Here is a 20,073-nt window from a genome sequence, read left to right as displayed (position 1 = left end):
GGTGGTCAGCCAGTGGTCCACGCACCGTGTGTGGTAGGCATGGCAACATGGCAGCACCCTGAGCTTCTCTCCCTCCTCGTAGTCCTCCAGGCAGATGGCGCACATGTCGTACGCCGCGTCCCCTTCCTTGTGCGTGTGGACGGGGAGCCTCTTCAGCATGAGTCTATTGAGCACACAGTTGCACATCAGGAGTAAAGCCATGAAGGGGAAGATGATCACGCAGACAGGCATGATGCTGAGGATAACGATGATGTATCTCATCATCGTTATGCCTGTCTGCGTGATCATCTTCCCCTTCATGGCCCCCTTCATCAGCATAACGATGATGTATCTCATCATCGTTATGCTCACCATCATGCCTGTCTGCGTGATCATCTTGAAGAAGAAGAAGAGCGAGTAGATGGAGAGGACGACTTGGGCCCCCTTGTCATAAGTATAGGCCTCCTTCAGGGAGATGGCGGTCTCCTCGGTCACAAACAGGGTTGGAATATTTATCTGCTTCCTGACATCTTTGGAGTCCAATCGGATGAAGTCTTTGGAGTCCACGTTGTGAATTATGGCCGCTTGGTATCCTGCTTCTTCGGCGCTGAGGACCTTTTTGTAAAAGTTGCAGTCGGATCCGTTGATGAGGATGATGAAGGGCAGGGGGGTAATGGCAAAACTGGCAGTGGCTCTCATTCTCTGAGGTGGTGGTAGTGGTGGTGGTGAGTTAATGGACTCACAGGGATTCTCTGGCCACGCAACGACCAAGAGGCCCCTCAGTCCATTGTAGAGCTGGATGTGTTTGCCGAGATGCAGAGGAAGGTCTTCAAAGTCCATCCTTTTGTTGTCGAGTGAGTAAGCAGAGATGTCTGCCTGAACAGGCAGCAGGTTGAGGACAGTTAAAATGATTTGGATCCCTATGGTCGACAACAGTGGCATCTTTAAGAACCTAAATTCCATCAAGGAGCCTTGTTAGTGTGTTATAAAGTCAATAGCCAACACACTTGTGAGTAAAGTGAGCACAGGGACACTGAGGGCTGAGGGCTCTCACACATTTTACCCCCTTCTTTGGGACACACCTCCGAATTAATGTGAAACCCAGCGAATCATAGTGGAGCGGCTCAGCTCAAATTAACATGACTGGCCCTATTGCATATCAATGGGTTGGGTGCTCTGACAGGCTGCGTTGGTTTCTGGTGCCCATGGTGTGCTATCTGTGTATCTCTGTGCTATCTTTTCAGTCTAGCAGCTCATAAAATGCAGCCTTTGGTGGACATGCTAATAGGGGCTTTGTCTCCGACACCACAGTGGCCCAGAGAAGTGCTACAGGTGTAACCAATCACACAAAGGTTAGTGTCCCGCCTGCTGCCTCAGGAAGGAGCATATCCAGTATGAACTATGGAGTGAACTTTCATTTAAATACTTTCTCAACCACATGAACCCTGGCTAGCGTCTCTGTTCTGGGCATGTTATAAATTGGCAAAATAGCAGACCAAGAATACAAGCACATAATGTGTCACAACACAAAACTTGTAGATTGTAGATCTGCTATTTTCACTAAGGGATATGGTGGAGAGGGGGAAAAAGAGGGGGCCAAGTATAGACACCTCGGGGGCGCCCTGTCCCCACACACACACACACACACACACACACTTCAATCGCTATTATTTATTTGTTTATCTCCGCCCCTAACTTTTTATTTATTGATACCCCACAAAGCTCAGATTATGACTCAAAACACTGAGTTTGAGTGTTCCTTTGAAGCATGTGAGCTTCATGGAACTCAAATGATGTCATGGTTGTAAAGCTGTGAAGCTTCTAGCTTCCAGCATGTGAGCTACTGTATGAGCTCATGAATTTCTATTTTTCTCTTAACCACTTGGAACAAAATAGCAGATCTACAAGCGCACTAGCTCAGCTTGATCAACTATACATTACACAGTACAGTACACATACCGTAGTACCGTACACCAGCCCAGTCGGACCAAAATGCAGACAGATTAGATCAGACTTTAAGTCTACGTATCTCCACCAGGCTAAAGGCTGGTTATGTTTTTCATCCCTTAAGTGTGTGTGTGTGTTTGTTTGTTTGTCTGTCTAGGGCTAATCACGCAAATCACTGAACCTATCAGCGGAAACTTTCTCTTGCACACTGCCAGTGAGACCAAGGGTTTTTCACATACAGGTATGATATATTTTTAAGTTGACATAATGGAAATCAATGGAAGCCGGACCGGATTGTCAAATAGCCCTGCCAAATATGGAGTCAGACATCATAGATAATGGTGTGGATGACCGACGTCATAGACAAATATGGAGTTTCACTCAACCCGACAGATGTGTTCCACCGAGCGCATTCTCATTTTAATCTAAATTAACCTCTTAAACCCTATATATTTAGTCAACAGGAGTTGCCCAGTTGCCCCCTCCTTGAATTCAAAGGAGAAAATTTTAACCAAATACTTTCATAATTATTTTGAAAATAGCTGACCTACAAGCTCACAACAGTACACGTTGCAGCTTGACACATTGTGAGCTTGTAGGTTGGCTATTCTTGGCATTTTTTCTAAGTTTAACTGTTGACTGTCAGCTCTTGTGATATTGTCATTGACTGACATGACCTGACTGTCATTCCTCTGCAGTGATGGTGACGGGCATCAGGACACCAAGGACAATTGTCCCCTGGTGATCAATAGCTCGCAACTAGACTCTGACAAGGATGGCCTGGGTGATGAGTGTGATGATGACGATGACAACGACGGTATTCCTGACTTCCTACCGCCGGGACCAGACAACTGCAGACTGGTACCTAACCCTGACCAGATTGATGACAACAGTGAGTAACGTAAAAGAGAGGGGAACAAAGTGTTGTACACTTGGCTCCATGCAGGGATATTCAACTAGATTAGGCAGGGGGCCACAACAACTATAAACTGTAAAAAAACATAAAAGTTTAAATATGGAGATACAAGGTTTCTGCCCGCCAGCAGCAACAATATGTTATTTGGGTAGTTTGTTGTCTCCACCAGGCCGAAGGCATGGGGAGAGAGTATGTTTTGCACTCCGTCCGTCCGTCCGTGTGTCCGTCCGTCCGTTCCTTCCGTGTGTCCGTCCGTGTGTCCGTCCGTGTGTCCGTCTGTGAACAGCTAATCTCCGGCACTGTTAACCCGGTCGATGCCACATTTTGCACACACACTCCCTGGATGCCAACGATGAACCTCTGCCCCAAAATTTCCAGAACGGCCTGTTATAGCGCCACCAGGAGGCCGCTTTGTGCAAAACAAGTTTTTGGACAGTACACCTACAGATTTTGTCCAAACATCACGCAAATTGTTACACAGTCTCTCTAGAGCCATTCAACCAAACAGGTCTTTCAGATTTCTCAGACTCCATCCTGATTGGCTAAGATTGGCTTCCAAAGTTCGCAGGAGTGTTCAGTGTCAAACAAAATGCTGCAAATCATGAACACATTGTGTGATTTCCGTGAAATTGCGCACGCACATTCCCACTAGGCCGAGGAAGAAATGCCACGTGAACATTTTCAACTCAGCCTCATGGTGGCGCTATAACTGGCCGAAAAGTGTTTTTACCTCCAACTGCACGGATTTGTGGATAACTTTGTATGCCAACTCCCTAGAGGCCAAGGAAAAACCTTTGCCTGGATTTTTTCACATCTGCTCTTTATAGCGCCACCAGAGGCCGACATATGTAAAACACATTTTCTAATATTACTCCTTCAGATGTTATCCAAATTTCACGCAAATCGGTACACATGCTCTCCATAGTCATGTAATCCACCTTCATTGCCTACGATTGGCTTCTAAACTTTTCAGGAGTAGCCCGCTTGGTACCCGTTTTGTACAAATCGCCACAACTACTCAACGCAGCGTCCGATTTCGGTGAAACTGTGCATGCATATTCCCACTAGGCTGAGGAAAAAATGCCACTTGACAGTTTTCAAATCAGCCTCATGGTGGCGCTACAACAGGCCAAGCTGTGTCACACACACACACACACACACACACACACACACACACACACACACACACACACACACACACACACACACACACACACACACACACAAAACATGATTATATTACTCCTAAACATTTTGCCAAACATCACACACAATCCTATCCTCCTGGTGGAGACCTGTGCCCAGAAGAAATTAAAATGGTTGAGTATCACTGCTAGAGCCAAGTTACGCATGGAGAACGGCCCGAGGCCCAGATTAGGCTTCTAGATAGAGTTGAGCCTCACACCTGTTGATAAACTAGGGCTGGACAAAGATTAACGCTGTGGCCCTGTGGGTAGATTAACAGAGGGATTTAATTGTTTAAATGGAACCTCAGTGTAAACATTCTTATCATGGTCAGCTGTTGACCCAGCCCATCAGCATACAACTGGCTGCAGGCAGTGCTTAATTTCTAAATTCTTGTGCCGGAGCTCGGGTGCGTGCACGTGCACGCGCGCATGCACGCGCAAAATTCGTTTTTTTTATCCCAGATGTTTTTGCCTTTTTTTTGCACACTGCACAACCAACGGCCAGCCCACCCATCAGAACACAATCGAGTCGGCATATAGACGTTTTTATATGTCTTTAAATGTTCTGATGAATTGAAAATGGAGGACCCTGAAGTAACAAGTCTTAAGCTTTTTCTGGTTTTATACTCGTAGCAGTCAGATTTTGTATTGACCTGTGTAGGCTTTCGTTTGAACTGTACCTAGCCCAAACATTTAGACTCTCGTAGAGGTTTTTTTCGATTCTGACGAATCTCTCAACGAGAGTCTAAACGACGAGGTCCCCTTTAAGAGGGCACGGGTTTACGTGTCTGCCTCAAAATCACTCTTACCTTGTACAAATGCAAAATCTAAAAATAGAAAAAGATTGCCCCACATGTCCGGTGGGTGTGCGGGAAACAATTACTTCCGTAGCGACCGTAGTTTTCAATAAAAAAAATATTTTAATCCACTCCGTCCATACTTCTCCATTGTAAATGCGCAACAGAACATTGGCCGCGCCCCTAGTGGCCAGAGTTCTGTTGCGCATTTACAATGGAGAGAAAACCAAGATGGCCGCCAGATTCCGAGACGAGTATGGACTTTAGTATGGACGGAGTGGATTAAAATATTTTTTTATTGAAAACTACGGTCGCTACGGAAGTAATTGTTTCCCGCACACCCACCGGACATGTGGGGCAATCTTTTTCTATTTTTAGATTTTGCATTTGTACAAGGTAAGAGTGATTTTGAGGCAGACACGTAAACCCGTGCCCTCTTAAAGGGGACCTCGTCGTTTAGACTCTCGTTGAGAGATTCGTCAGAATCGAAAAAAACCTCTACGAGAGTCTAAATGTTTGGGCTAAACTGTACCCATTCTACAAACGGAATAAAATTTCCAATCAGTCAATCAATAACATTTGCAGCAGCAGTTAACACAGGGGCCCGCCGGCTCACAACACACAACTACAGTAGGCATTTGCAGTTCAGTTGGCACAGCGGCTCAACGTTATATTAAATACTGTATAAAATACAGTATTAAGTTAGGGTGGCCCATCATCAGAACAGTACGCAATGTATACCTGCATGCGCGTTGTTGTTGTCCTCCAAGTTCCTCCTCCGCCTCCTCCTCCTCCTCCTCCGACCACCTCCTCCTCCCCCTCCTCCTCCGATGACAACTCAATAATGCTACTACTACTTAATTCTGTACTAGTCTTTTTTTATTTCGGGCCCACCAAAGCAAGCGTTATCGAGCCATGTTGTAAAGCCGGGTGTCTTTGCGAGATTTGGCAATGCAGTCAGTTCTGTTCATAATAACTCACCATGTCCATGTTGTATTGAAAACAAAACGCATGCTGTCCCCAAGGCTAAACTCCAAGCAGCATGAGTTAATCTATTGCTCCATAAACGTATGAAAGTTCCATATTCCATATGCAACGAACGACAACAGATGCAAATTGCAAAAGTGCGAGACGAGAGTTGTTTTTATTTACGCATCCGACACCGTCAACAGTGAGGCGTCAAGCCACACGACGCCGGGGTTCCATAGCCACCTATTTCCTCTCAAAACGGGCACACATTTCAAAATAAGAGTGTTTTTTTGTTTGTACTTGCAATGCGATCATTCAAGCCATGTTTTATTTTGGAATCGTACTGGAAATAGAAGTAACTATGACGAGGAAGAAGCCTAGTTGACTTAAAAAAGGAAACTAAAATAATAATAGAGAGTATTGTATATTGTAATGTGCATTTGGGGTGGCGGAGCGCCCTCTACAGCTACCGGAGCTGCCTCTACAGGTGGCTTGAGCTCCCAGAGCTCAAGTGACAGGTACCGGAGCTGAGCTCCGCCAAGCTCCGGCTGAAATTAAGCACTGGCTGCAGGGTTCTTTCACCATTTTGCCAGGCTCGGTCACATTTGTCCCTGTATATGCGCATGCTTAAAGTGAATGGCACATCGAGTGGCAAAGCAACAGGCAAAGTGAGTTTAACATTGTTTAATGTTGTTTAATGCAATCAGATGGGACTTTTCGGTTTGGATGCATATGGGCTGTCAAGGCCAGAAAGTAGTTTGCCACTCAGTAGGCATTCCTGCATAACTTCCGGGTTTGATGATGATGTCACGTGCATACCCTCTATTGCAATGCGTTAACTTGTGAGGTTTATTGTCTCCACCAGGCCGAAGGCATGGGGAGAGAGTATGTTTTGCACTCCGTCCGTGTGTGTGTGTCCGTCCTTCCGTCCGTCTGTTACCAGCTAATCTCTGGCACCGTTAACCCGGTCGATGCCAAACTTTGCACACACACTCCCTGGATGCCAACGATGAACCTCTGCCCCACATTTTCCAGAACGGCCTGTTATAGCGCCACCATGAGGCAGCTTTTCACATTTTTTACCTAAAACTGCACCGATCTGCGTGAAACGTTGCATGCACACTCCCTAGAGGCCAAGTGATTTTCTATACCAATAGGAATTCTCTTCAAAACTGATCTTCATAACTCGTTTGCTGTAATTTGCCTCCGAAATCATAGAGAGGAGCCTATTTTAACAAAGAACGCCATATATCATGGTCAATTAACCCCAAACCTGAATCGCACTCGGCCTCCAAAGTGAACCTTCAAAACCACTTTAGCTGTCCGCTCTAACTGCGCATTTGGACAGAGATGGAGGCCGATTACATTCCCACCCCGATGTGTGTTCTCAGTCATGACTCTGGCCTCATGCACGCACATGCATGCAAGCACACTGCACACACATGTGTGCACGCACGCAAACACACGCACACACACACACACGCACACTATAGCTTACTCGCGCATGCACGCACGCACGCACGCACGCACGCACGCACGCACGCACACACGCAGTATGTTTTAATGGGATAACAGAGTGGAATTTCCAATCCGTCTTGAATCACTAAAATGATTGGTATAATTTGCACAGTTTCTATTGTTAATGTTAACACACTTACATATTTAAATGCAACAGCAGCTTTTGACCAATGGGTATGGTACGATCTATGACTATAACTAATACTAGAGTGGTGGTTATATATAGTTGGTCTACCTGCTCTTCTATTGAATCATTTACTGTAGATCCTGTCGGGTAGGACTGCTACTGTTTGACAGGAGGTATTGCCGCTCAAATCCAAATCCATCCTCTGCTCAAACCAGCTGCCCCTTACTGTATATACTGTACCTCAACAGTTGAACATGTTAGAGCTCAAATTCTAAAGTATCAAAAGTAGCAGATCTACATGCGCTTTTGATGATTTTTGTGTGATGCTGTAGCAGTGTTGTTTTTGGCAGCAAATTTATATTTTAGTTTTAGTCATAGTCTCTTGAAACGTTTTCATTTAGTTTCACTCACATTTTACCTGGAATGTTTTAGTGTTTAGTCTAGTTTTAGTCGACTAAATATATCATAAGACGAAATCTACTAAATAAGTCGACTAAATCTACATGTGATTTAGTCGACTAAAATGTGTTTTGGCGGGCCTTGATGGGGGCTGTATTGTCAAGCCGCCTCACAGTACACAAACATGAGATAGGCTCTTGCCTCCACTCCGCCACCCACCCCCACCACCACCTGTCTAAATAAAAGAATAACACGATGACACGTATATCATGTAAAAACTTTTCACCACCACATGCAGCGAAACATGACAGGCGTCAGTCAGCAGCACTCACACCAACTCAGCACCCCGCTGTGTCCGGTCAGTGTCCAGGAAGGAATATCAAGCTGTTTATGTGTCCGGTCGTTGTCCAGGAAAGAATATCAAGCTGTTTATGGGTAAGTAACCTTAGAGTCATATATCCAACCATTTGTTCTGTTGCTTGGGTCAGGGGAGCAGCTTTAATGACATTGCCCCCACCCCTCCAGCGGTGACACGCTGCACTGTGAATGGATAGATTCCTGATTAGATTTACCTTTTCCCTAATGGGCCGATGTCAGCCACCTGCCCTTGGGGGCACAATTCTAGATCCACCACGTGATGTGACAACATCCACCCTGCTGAAGCCCATGCTGTGTTTACTGTGTCACTCATGTACACATACAGCATAAAAGAATCCTATAATAAAAAAGGAGCGGGCCCAGAATAGAGCCCTGAGGGACGCCGGTCGGGTCAACCAGGCTTCACAACCTGGTTTGGAACAAAGGGGGTTCCATCGCGCCACAAGCCAAATTCAGGCTGGTCAGGTGCATCTCAGGAGCAGGACTGATAAGAGTGATGTCAATCAGGCCATGACCTGATGAGGATGTTGACATTTAAACACTTTTATTGTCTACAGTGCCTTCCTTCTTCAAACATTAAAAACGTTTGGATGTAAGCCCAATAGTTATCATCATTGCCAGGTTTTAAATGGGCTTGCGCGCGTGCGCGCGCGCGTGCGCGCGCGCGTGCGCGCGTGCGTGCGTGCGTGCGTGCGTGCGTGCGTGCGTGCGTGCGTGCGTGCAGGTTGAAAGGCATGACTGTCGCAGGACAGGCAGCCGCAAGATGATGGTGCATGCAAAGAACACACGCTGTACACACACAGAAGAAATCAACAAACAATACTGAAATTGCTTATCGGCACACATGAATGAAATAAATTGCATTGGGTCTTAAATGACATAAATCGTGACCAGAGAACTGTGGCTGCCATAAGTTGGATCAATGCCACAGCGGAGTGTGTCAGCCGTGTGTGTGTGTGTGTGTGTGTGTGTGTGTGTGTGTGTGTGTGTGTGCTTGTGGGCCTATAGTAGAATTTTCCTGGTCCTCACAAGGGAGATGGTTGTTGTCTCCACCAGGCCGAAGGCATGGGGAGAGAGTATGTTTTGCACTCCGTCCGTGTGTGTGTGTGTGTGTGTGTGTGTGTGCGTCCGTCCGTCCTTCCTTCCTTCCTTCCGTCCGTCTGTTACCAGCTAATCTCCGGCACCGTTGGCCCGATCCATGCCAAACTTTGCACACACACTCTCTGGATGCCAACGACGAACCTCTGCCCCAAATATTCCTCAACGGCCTGTTATAGCGCCACCATGAGGCCGATTTAGGCAAAACACATTTCGTACACATTGTATCCATACATCACACAATTCGGTATACACTGTCTCCATAGTCATGTGATCAACACGGATCTGCACCATTTCCCATCTTCCTTCCTGATTGACTAAGATTCGCTTCCAAAGCTCACATGATTGGTCCGTTTCGAACAAAATGCCACAAATCACAAACACAGTGTGAAAATTTCCGTGAAATTATACACGCACATTTCCACTAGGCTGAGGACGACATGACACAATTTATTTTCCAAACCAGCCTCATGGTGGCGCTATAACAGGGCAATTCCTGTTTTTACCTATAACTGCATCGATCTGTGTACAACTTTGTATGCGCACTCCCTAGAGGCCATGGAAAAACATTTTCCCTGCATCCCTCCACATCTGCCGGTTATAGCGCCACCATGAGGCCGATTTCTGCAAAACACATTGTTTATATTAGTCGCACAGATTTCATCCAAATCTCATGCAAATCAGTATACATGATCTCTGTAGTCATGTGATCAAGACGAGTCTGTTTGATTTCTCAGATTCTACACTGATTGGCCAAGATTGCCTTCCAAAGTCTTCAAGAGTGGCCCGTTTTGTACAAAATGCTGCACATGTCCTGCTCATCCAGAATTCTATCCTCAGAGATGCTATGAGTGATCTGACTCTGCATTTCCTCAACAAAATGAAGAAAATTGTTGCAAAAAACAAACAAACATGTTTATATCACATTTTGCCAAACATCACACACACTCCTATCCTCCTGGTGGAGACCTGTGCCCAGAAGGGCACTTTTTCTAGTTTGTATTGTAGTTAAGACAATTTGGATACAGGCCTTTTACTTACAACAGTATTGCTACATTTTACTTAATACGTACAAAAGAAAATGTGAGTACTTCTTCCATGGCTGTTGTTCTAACGGTGCTGTGTCCCTGCAGATGACGGGGTTGGAGATATCTGCGAGTCAGATTTTGACCAGGACAAGGTGATCGACAGGATTGACAACTGTCCTGAGAACGCTGAGGTCACGTTGACAGACTTCAGAGCCTATCAGACGGTGGTGCTGGACCCCGAGGGCGACGCCCAGATTGACCCCAACTGGGTGGTTCTCAACCAGGTCAGATCCACAAGACTCACTTGACTTAATTCACTCAAATGGTGACATACCATTGACATTTAAACACACATACGGTATTCACGTTATATTCGCTTCCTTCATACCGGTGGCAATTGAAAAAAGATGTATTCCTAAAATAAATCAATATAATAATGTAATGTTTGATGCATATCAGGATTCACTTTTTTATCTCCTTGTCCAATTTTTATAAATGAAACCTAGAACCTGAAGATAACTTGTGTTTAACAGTGAAAACACTTGTTTCCTCTCGTAGGGAATGGAGATCGTTCAGACTATGAACAGTGACCCAGGACTTGCAGTTGGTAAGACCATCGTCAACTTCAAGTTGAACTTAAATGTGATTGGGTGTAAAAGAGTGTGTGAAATCAAATGATGTGTTGTGCTGTACATTTTGTTTATACAGCTTTTGAACATAAAGGATGCTGAAGAGATGTTTGTATTGCTATAGGTTACACTGCTTTCAGTGGTGTGGACTTTGAAGGAACCTTCCACGTGAACACGGTGACTGATGACGACTACGCTGGCTTCATCTTCGGCTACCAGGACTCCTCCTCCTTCTACGTGGTGATGTGGAAGCAGACAGAGCAGACCTACTGGCAGGCCACGCCCTTCAGAGCTGTGGCTGAGCCTGGCATCCAGCTCAAGGTGAGAGTCCTGATCTCATTTCCTGATTGAAATTTAAGTCTGCTTGACAACATGTCACGTTATTAAACATTTATGCCCTGTATATTTTTGCCTTATGTATGGCAAATAGCTAAAGTTGCAGATCTACAAGCTCACAATGTGAGGTGATCTGACACAGATCTTTGAAAAAATGTTGGCTATTTTTGAAAATCAAAGCACTAACTACAGTATGTAACTTTCCTCTTCTACCCCGGATTTGAACCTGCATAATTTGTGTCATATCCTGTGTCTAGGTGAGACATGACCTTTGACACAATCTAAATGTCTCTATGGAAGAGCAGGGACACAAAATATAACCACCCCAATTGTATAAGTTATATTGTATTAACCTACTCTACCATACAGATTGGACAACATTTAAATGTATTCTTGAAAATGTGCATGGTGACACCAGGTTGAAAGTGGTCAATACACACCTCCTACCAGTATCTCTTTTTTTCTCACTCCCCCTCACGTTGTGCAGGCTGTAAAGTCCAGGTCAGGTCCGGGTGAACACCTGAGGAACTCTCTGTGGCACACGGGAGACACCACCGACCAGGTGCGTCTTCTGTGGAAGGACCCCAGAAACGTGGGCTGGAAGGACAAGGTGTCCTACCGTTGGTACCTGCAGCACCGTCCACAGGTTGGATACATCAGGTGAGAGGATTAACATGTTAAAGTTCCCACAATTCGTCTTGATTCTTAATAACCTACAGTAGTTGTAGTCTCATTTAGCCTCACAAGCTCACAACGCGACGGCTTGTGAGCTTGTAGTTTAGCTATTTTTGGGGAGCGCTATCCCCTCCAATTAATGGCTTTTGAAGATTATGTCATATGGCAGCCCTAAATGACAACGTAAGATGTCATATGGGCGATATCTTTTTACGAATGTTAGCCTGAGAATAGGGTTCAATGGTTATGGTTAAGAGGTGAGAATATCCCCAACAAATACAATGTTGATGTGTTGTTTTGTTCAGGGCCCGGTTCTACGAGGGAACTGAGTTGGTAGCAGACTCAGGTGTGACCATCGACACCACCATGAGAGGAGGACGACTAGGCGTTTTCTGTTTCTCCCAGGAAAACATCATCTGGTCCAACTTAAAATACCGCTGCAACGGTAAGCTACGACATGTCTTTATGAAATGAGAGGGTGACACTTAATTGGTTAACCCATTTTGGACTGAGGCCGATTCTAAAAACGACTTCTATTTTCTGAAATACTTAAAATATTTATATAGCAGAATCTTTTTTTTTTTAATTTTTGAATACTGTACATACTGTACAGAACCCCAAGAGGGGTTCCCGTCCAGAAGGGTTAGAACACCAAAAGGTTCCCGCCCAGAAATTTGCATGGATTAAAGTTGTTCCCAGTCACCACGACTGATTTCGTCATTTGGATTCCATGAAGTCCAACATGTCTCTCTTGGCTAACTCTTGGCTTTCTGTAAAGTAAGATATTTAGTTGCGTGCCATTATCACTCTGACTGAAAATAGCCAGTCTTCTTACAACGTAGTAGCGTTGCATTGCCTTGCCTTGCAAGCTTTTTCGGCTATTTTTGGCGTGCGATTAATGTGTTCATCACTTTAATGTTGCTGCTGGTAAAGGTCAGGCTCATTTTAATCACGTTATATACTGCTAACTTGTACAAATGTGCCATTTATTATTTGATTTATAATTTATATTAATAATCTAAACCCCTGACCTCTGTGCTCCATAGATACCATCCCTGAGGACTTCCAGGAGTTCAGCACCCAGCATGGAGTCGACTCCCTCTAATCTGAGAGAGTGTGTGTGTGTGTTCATTTGAAGTACCCCATGATGACATTTGTGACATTTTGTGAGATCGTCTAACTTCAAATAGCCAAAAGAAATGAAATGGGACTGTTCCTCATTTTGTTGGGACCCCCTGGAACCCCCTCAATGACCCCCGGGGGTCATTGAGAACCAGTTTGAGAACCAGTGTTTTATATAGTGGACTGTAAGTTTTCTCTGTGTATATTATGGCAGTTATGAATAGTCCTACTACCTGACTGACCTAAAATAACTTTGTTTTATAACCAACCTTTTCTCCATTGGAGATGTGATATAATACAACTGTTTAGAAATAAGGTAACTTATATTAAATATTGCATATGCATAAATAATGCATATATTTTTTAACATGGTTGACCCTGGAAATCACAAAATGTCCGTCTTACGGTTTTCATTATTCTGATCAAATTGTGCATAACTATCTACAGGTTCTGGTGAAAATAAAGGAGACACACCATTGTAAAGAGTCCGCTATGGGTGGAGTAGGCTACTGTAATGTCTTAATACACGCAAACACACATTTTCACACCCAGGTCGTACTGCGGCGCCAAGTTTTATTTGAACTAGAACCTGTTTATTTAATGTCAGCAATTAAGCTTATTCTTTTCTATGAGTGATGGATAAAATGTATGTTGTTTACACGTCATGTCAAGTTGGACAGTTCTCCATATCCTGTTTGTCAGTTCAGAGAGGTCCCTATCATCCTTTTTACCCTGGCCCTATCTGTTTGTGACTACAGTATGTTTTCATCCCATCCCTGTCATGTCACCTTGTCCCATCCTGTTGTTCGTATTTCGGGGCCTGTCACTCTTAGTATATCTTTCTGTCGCCATACTGCTTACTGTCCTTTCCCCAGTTAGGCGTGCTATTACAGGACAACGTTTTAATTCTGTCTGCATGCAGCTGCTCCTTTATCAGCCATTCGAGATAGCGTGACCTTGTTCCTGAACGGAGACAGCAAAAGCACCTCACTATAGCCGTTAGTCAATAGGCAAAAGGTTTCAGATCCACAGGTTGTCAGGACAACGTATTCAGCAATATGAGACGTCATCTTGTGACGGCTACATCACTACGCCATCATCATCACCACTGTGCTGAACCAACGAGAGCTCGCCAACCATCGCCAAGTCGGTCCTTGTCATCTGACATCGCAGACATGAACTATTTTCAACCAATGAACTAACAACAATGTGACGTCAGCTTCTCCTTTAAAATCATGGACAATGCTGGAGAAGACTATTCGGTACCCCTCGGATAATTGGATTATTTCTGTAAATGAATGTAATTGTACTTCCGAATTGCAACACATTTCTTGTAAAATGGATCTTCACTAAACCTTTGAAACCTTATATTAGGCCTCCTGTTCTTTACTATTTTAAGGGTTTTACTACTATGGTTCCAAAAGGATCTTTTACTAAAGGGCATTTCTCTCATTTAAAGGTAAAATAGGCCTATATTACTTATTTTTAATTAATTTGGTTTCCTCCTAAAGCTCTCTCAAAAGGTTTTATCATTACAGTGTCTTAAGGTGACAGTACTGGGTTAACATTCTCCTCATAATGGGTTAAATTAGAACCCATCAATGCATGGCTTGTTTTTATAGTTTCCTTAAGAAGTTGAGTACACAAGGTTTTGTGTAATTACTTAGAAGCGTCGCCACAGGCGCGGATGCTTCAAAAGCATCTTGGCAAACGGGCTGTGTTGAAAGCGTTTCTTGGCTAACGCTACCGCTGTAGGCTAGTAGTTGACTCGAGCCTTTTGCTGAAAAGATGAGAATATTTAAACTTTTATGCATGTCTAAAAACTGTTAGGAAGAAACAAGTTTTGTTGGCAACATGTTTCTAGCACCACGTGTTTGATTGATTGATTGAAGAATTTATTAACAGTTTGCAGAATTACAGTACATTTCAAGCACAAACTCAATACAAAGGCTGTTAACTGTGAGTGGACGACCCAATTAAGCATTACACTTGTTTCCAACAGGGTCCACCATGTTCAAATCATCAAAACATTTAGAGACGTACAAATAGACACTTCTATAGACAGAACAGGAATTCATCAAAAAAGAATTCATCAAAAAGGAGGTAAAAAGGGAAAAGAAATATATACAGTGAGGGGAAAAAAGGGGGGGGCGGGGGGGGGGATTCAGATTTTACGGGGGCCAGTTTCGAATTGCAGCCATCCGTAGGTGCCCTTTGAGAGCGGTTTTGAAGGAGTCAAGGGATTCGCATGTCTTAATGACAGTTGGTAGGGCGTTCCACATTTTGGTGGCATAGGAGCGAAAAGAATTTAGTCCCTTGTTTGTGCCGAATCTGGGTTGTACATGGTTCGTTGCACTCCCTCTGGTGTTGTGGGTGTGGACTTCGTTAACATTAAGGAAGTGTCTCAGTGTGATCGCCCCTTTACTGCCTTTTCCCTCCAAACATAAGCTGCTCTATTGTGAGCTTTATGTTCATTAACTTATGTTCAGTAATGTTGAGACTTAATATTGATCATATTCAGCTATCTTGCTATCATGTCATAGTCAGAAGGTGGTTGACGCCCCACTCTATTGGCCCACTCGAGTATCATGAGACCAAATCAGTCATTTTCAATATTATATTTGAAGCGGTTTTGCAACAAACGACTTACTTTACTATGGTCAAAATAAAGGCCTACTGTGAATATTTACACAGGGATATTATACTGGCTGCCTACAGTTTTTCGAAGGCCTATGCCCAAAATAGATTAGTGTGGAATAAAATAACGCTGTCTCCTTGGCTAAAAGTAACCATCCAGATAATTGACTGACTTTGATAAGAATAGTAAACAAGTGAAAACACTATAGCCTATATGAGTTACTTCATACAATCAGATTTATTGTTTGAATAATCAATTATTGAATTGTCTAAAATATAAAATTATAAATGCTTGTCCAATAGAAATAAATAAACAAAGAATGTTGTTCACGCGTCTGACCCAGGGCTGCCAATACAATACTCCTAGATCCTGCAGGAGTCTCCTACATTTCACCCACACACATTGGTTCCCAAACGTTTTATACTTAAGTACCACCTCCGACAATATTTGGCTCTCCCAAGTACCACCATTTTAACTGATGTTAAAATACAGGAGCATATACTTACCCTTTTTGTTCCATTCCTAAGCCAATAATGCTGCTGCTCTAATCACTAATCAGCACAACTGATGATATTTCTAATGTGATTAATGCGTTCTCAAATCTTCTATTAGCGGCTAGGTGTGCTGGCATGCTCGTTTCAGCATGGCTGGATAGCCTATTTCAACCAATTGCTTGGTCAGAAGAACTACCTGTAGCAATACCAGTAAGACACCAAAGGGCGAGAAGCGAGCACGCATCCGTTTCGTTGACGGCAGACTGCTGTGTGAGCGCTGGCGCTTTGGCATGGGGGGGTCAGATCAACATGGAATGAATTATGTACTGGCCATATATATGGAGCATGTCTTGAGTGTACAGGGTTTGATGAGGTCAGATCAACATATGGGTGACACAGGTCAGCTCCATATAGGGAGATCTAAGGGTGGTAGTGGGCTGGGCCTTAATTTTCGGACCTGTTGAGAACTCTAGTTGTCGCCGGCTGCCGGGCGTGGCTGCACTATTACCACTAATAACTTTGGGGCAGGCCCGTCTAGTTTGAATGGACAGGTATCAGTCAAAAGGGAGACATCGAAGAGGAAGGATGGATGGGTAAGGATCAACATATGGAACAGGTTCTGACATATATCCATTATGGAGATCTAAGGGTTTTAGGTCAGATACGACATCAGGGATCTCCATCCCTGATGATGGCACGTGATGTCACGAGACCTGGGCTTATTTGGGGGCATTCAAATGTTTGATTGGGGATAATGAGTGACTGACGGGAAATTAACGATATACATATACATATAGTAAATGCGACCTGTGGTACATATTTTATTCCACTTTTGTCTTTTTCTCCTTTTTTGGGTGACTCCTCTGTGTTACACACAGTGTACCATGGTACAGCCCGGGCTCAGGTACCACCAGTGGTCACAATGCTGTCCTACAGGACAGCATTGTGAAGTCCCAGAACACAGGAACTTAGGCCTACATCTAAAAAAAGAGTGCAATCATACGAATTGATGTTCACTTAATAACTTAATTATTAAAGATGAGGCTTACATTAATTGTTTCAAATCAATCTCTAGTAGGCCTACGTTTTGTGTTTTAATGGCTGAAACACCATCATTTCCCAATGCTAGTAAAGCAAGCCTGATTGCAAACTCCCCAAATTCACCAAAACACAGGAAATTACATCACAGAACACAACACAACAGAGAGTAGGCTGGGCTTTCCTCCGAGGTGGATAGTCTGCCTAAAACTACGTTACCTGCAGTAAAACTATGCCTAAACCTAAACCTAACTATAACCCTCTGCCCGGCCCCTAACCCTAACCTGTAAACCGACCATCGACTCCCAGGCTCTGCAAAAAAGACTCTCCCGTGACGCGTCGCGAGCCGAGGTTAGCATCGCTGTGGCATTAGCCAATAACCATGTCTGTTTGCTGTGTTCCCGGCTGCAAATCCGCTAAACGTCGCGAATCTGGTAGAACTCTGTCATTCCATCGTTTTCCGGTGGAAAGCAAACTTAGGACACAATGGATCGTGAAAATCCGGAGGGACATCGGGCCGAATTTCAAGGTAAAATTGGTTTTGCTTAGCGTTAGCCCTGTTATTAGAGATCACATCACAACAGTACCACCTGTCGGCCCTTTGCAAACTAACATTACTGTAACTTGTTTTGCTGTTACCCGAACTCAATTGTTCAGGTTTATATTATAGTGACCTCGACTGCACAAACAATGTTCCCAAAGGAAAATTAAGTACTTTGAAGTGTCTATTTGTACGTCTCTATATGTTTTGATGAATTGAACAAGGTGGACCCTCTTGTAAACAAGTGTAATGCTTAATTGGGTTGTCCACTCACAGTTAACAGTCTTTGTATTGAGTTTGTGCTTGAAATGTACTGTAATTCTGCAAACTGTTAATACATATTTCAATCAATCAATCAATCGATGTAACGTGATGTTACATAATCATCAGTCTATGCTCAAACAATGGAACACACATTTATTATGTCTAATAATGCTCATACAGATTACATCAAACACGAAGGTGTGTTGCAATCACTTCAGCCCTGAGTGTTATGATGGGACATGCCTGCTTCCAGGCAGGAAGAAATACCTGCTTCCAGGCAGTGTCCCCCAGCTCTTTCCATGGACCAAAGCCACCAAAGCCCGGAGTAGAAGATTGAGATTGTAGTAAGTGAATATTAACATGTTGGAAGTGGAACACATTAGTAAATATGCGTGTTTGTGTATAATCAATAATCATTGATTTGTTTTAAGTACTGTGAGCATTAATGAGAGGTTGTTTATATACACAGTAAGGATCCTGCTGGTGGAGAGATACAAGACAAGCAGAATGTGAATCCCACTCCACCAGCTGTTTCCATGGACCAAATCAAAGAGTATGTATGTGTACAGTATGTAGGCTATGTATGAAATCTAAGACTCCTGGTAGGGCCCGACAAGCTTAATGCTTTAAGTTCTCCCTATCCCTTTTTGGACAATGCTGCAGTAGCAGCCTGTAAAGCATTGGCGATCAACAAAATGTATTTCACTTTTTATTGTGTGCAATATCAAAAAAATAAAATTAACTGAACTGTGTATTATTGATTTATTTTAAGTACTGTGAGCATTAATGAGGGTTTGTTTACATACACACTTACACAGTGAGAAGCCTGCTGGGGGAGAGTCACAGGATGAGAGACGGGAGGATGACAATGAGAAACTCATTCCAACAGCGTAAGAACCTTACAGATGCATGAGCATGTTCAAATCTGCCTTTCACCATGGTGCAAGGTAACTTTGGGTTATATGATAACCCTGGTTATGTAAACAAGCATTAGCGAACAATTCGCTTAGTGTAATATGGCATCCTTGACATATTCGACAGAACTTTCCTTATAAACTCACATACTCTCCAAGAGTCTGGGCTTTTGCGTCATGACGTATAGTGCGTAGCTCCTCCCCTGACCGCCATTAGGTGACATTTTTCTTCTACTTAGAGCAAGCGAGAAGGGCCACCCAGCGAATTGCTTGCTAATGCTTGTTTACATAACCAGGGTTATCATATAATCCAAAGTTATGTTACTACATAAGCTTCGCAATTCGCTTAGTGTAAGTATCCATACACTCCCGTAGAATCACTTACGCCCAAACTGGAGTCCCTGTTGGAACCGTCAAGATTCACTATGGACCAATCAGGGGATAAGCCACTGGACCAATCAGGGGATAAGCCACTCACGGAGCTGTCCATGGGACCCGAACAGGGAAACCATGGAACTCCCTTACCGGAAAAGACAACATCATCATGAAAAGTGAAACCAACCCTAGTTTCAGGGTAGCTTTCATCAGATAACCGGTCTTATCCTGCGTTGCACGAGCCTTGGTTTGGGAAAGCTCTGGGTAGGTGGCTATACCAACCATACCCTGATTCTGACATCCTGTCGGTGTATGCAGGGGAGAAAACATTTTTATCCCACGATTTTGCAACCCATTTTTTCACCCAGTGTCAATTATCCTGGGCGCTACACTTCCTCTGCCAACCTGGGGGGGCAGTGGACTGACCTCATGCTTCCTTCTATGCATGAGGAGTCCAAGCTGCTTCTTTTCACCTGACAGGGGAGAGTTTCCCCGGCCAGACATTGCGCGTGGAAGGAACACGTTATTCCGACCAATTATTTTCCCTCCATCAGGCGCCCCGGCTGGCCAGGGGGAGGTAGTCTTAGAGACCAGGATTACTGCATGTTTTTTGTGAGGGTACCTACCCTAGGGGACACGGGGAGAACATGCATACTCCACACAGAAAGGCCCTTTTGCCAACCCCACCTCGGGTATGGGCACTG

The 20,073-nt window shown here is 44.0% G+C and overlaps 1 protein-coding gene across 1 annotated transcript; it reads left to right on the top strand.

The window, feature by feature from the left end:
• Nucleotides 1–2,242: 2,242 nt before the first annotated feature.
• Nucleotides 2,243–14,455, top strand: LOC306939428 (thrombospondin-4-B-like; the record flags this gene model as incomplete). The annotated part of the gene is made up of 8 exons (XM_079524016.1): nt 2,243–2,247; nt 2,625–2,818; nt 10,449–10,627; nt 10,902–10,950; nt 11,097–11,293; nt 11,796–11,968; nt 12,289–12,428; nt 13,030–14,455. 8 exons carry the CDS (start codon nt 2,243–2,245, stop codon nt 13,086–13,088), a joined length of 996 nt encoding a protein of 331 aa, XP_079380142.1. The 3' UTR covers nt 13,089–14,455.
• Nucleotides 14,456–20,073: the final 5,618 nt, after the last annotated feature.

This window comes from Electrona antarctica, assembly GCF_951216825.1.
Source record: "Electrona antarctica genome assembly, chromosome: 16".
NCBI classification, from domain to species: Eukaryota; Metazoa; Chordata; class Actinopteri; order Myctophiformes; family Myctophidae; genus Electrona; species Electrona antarctica.
Note: the sequence above shows the minus strand (reverse complement) of the source record. Positions and strands in the feature narration are given on the sequence as shown.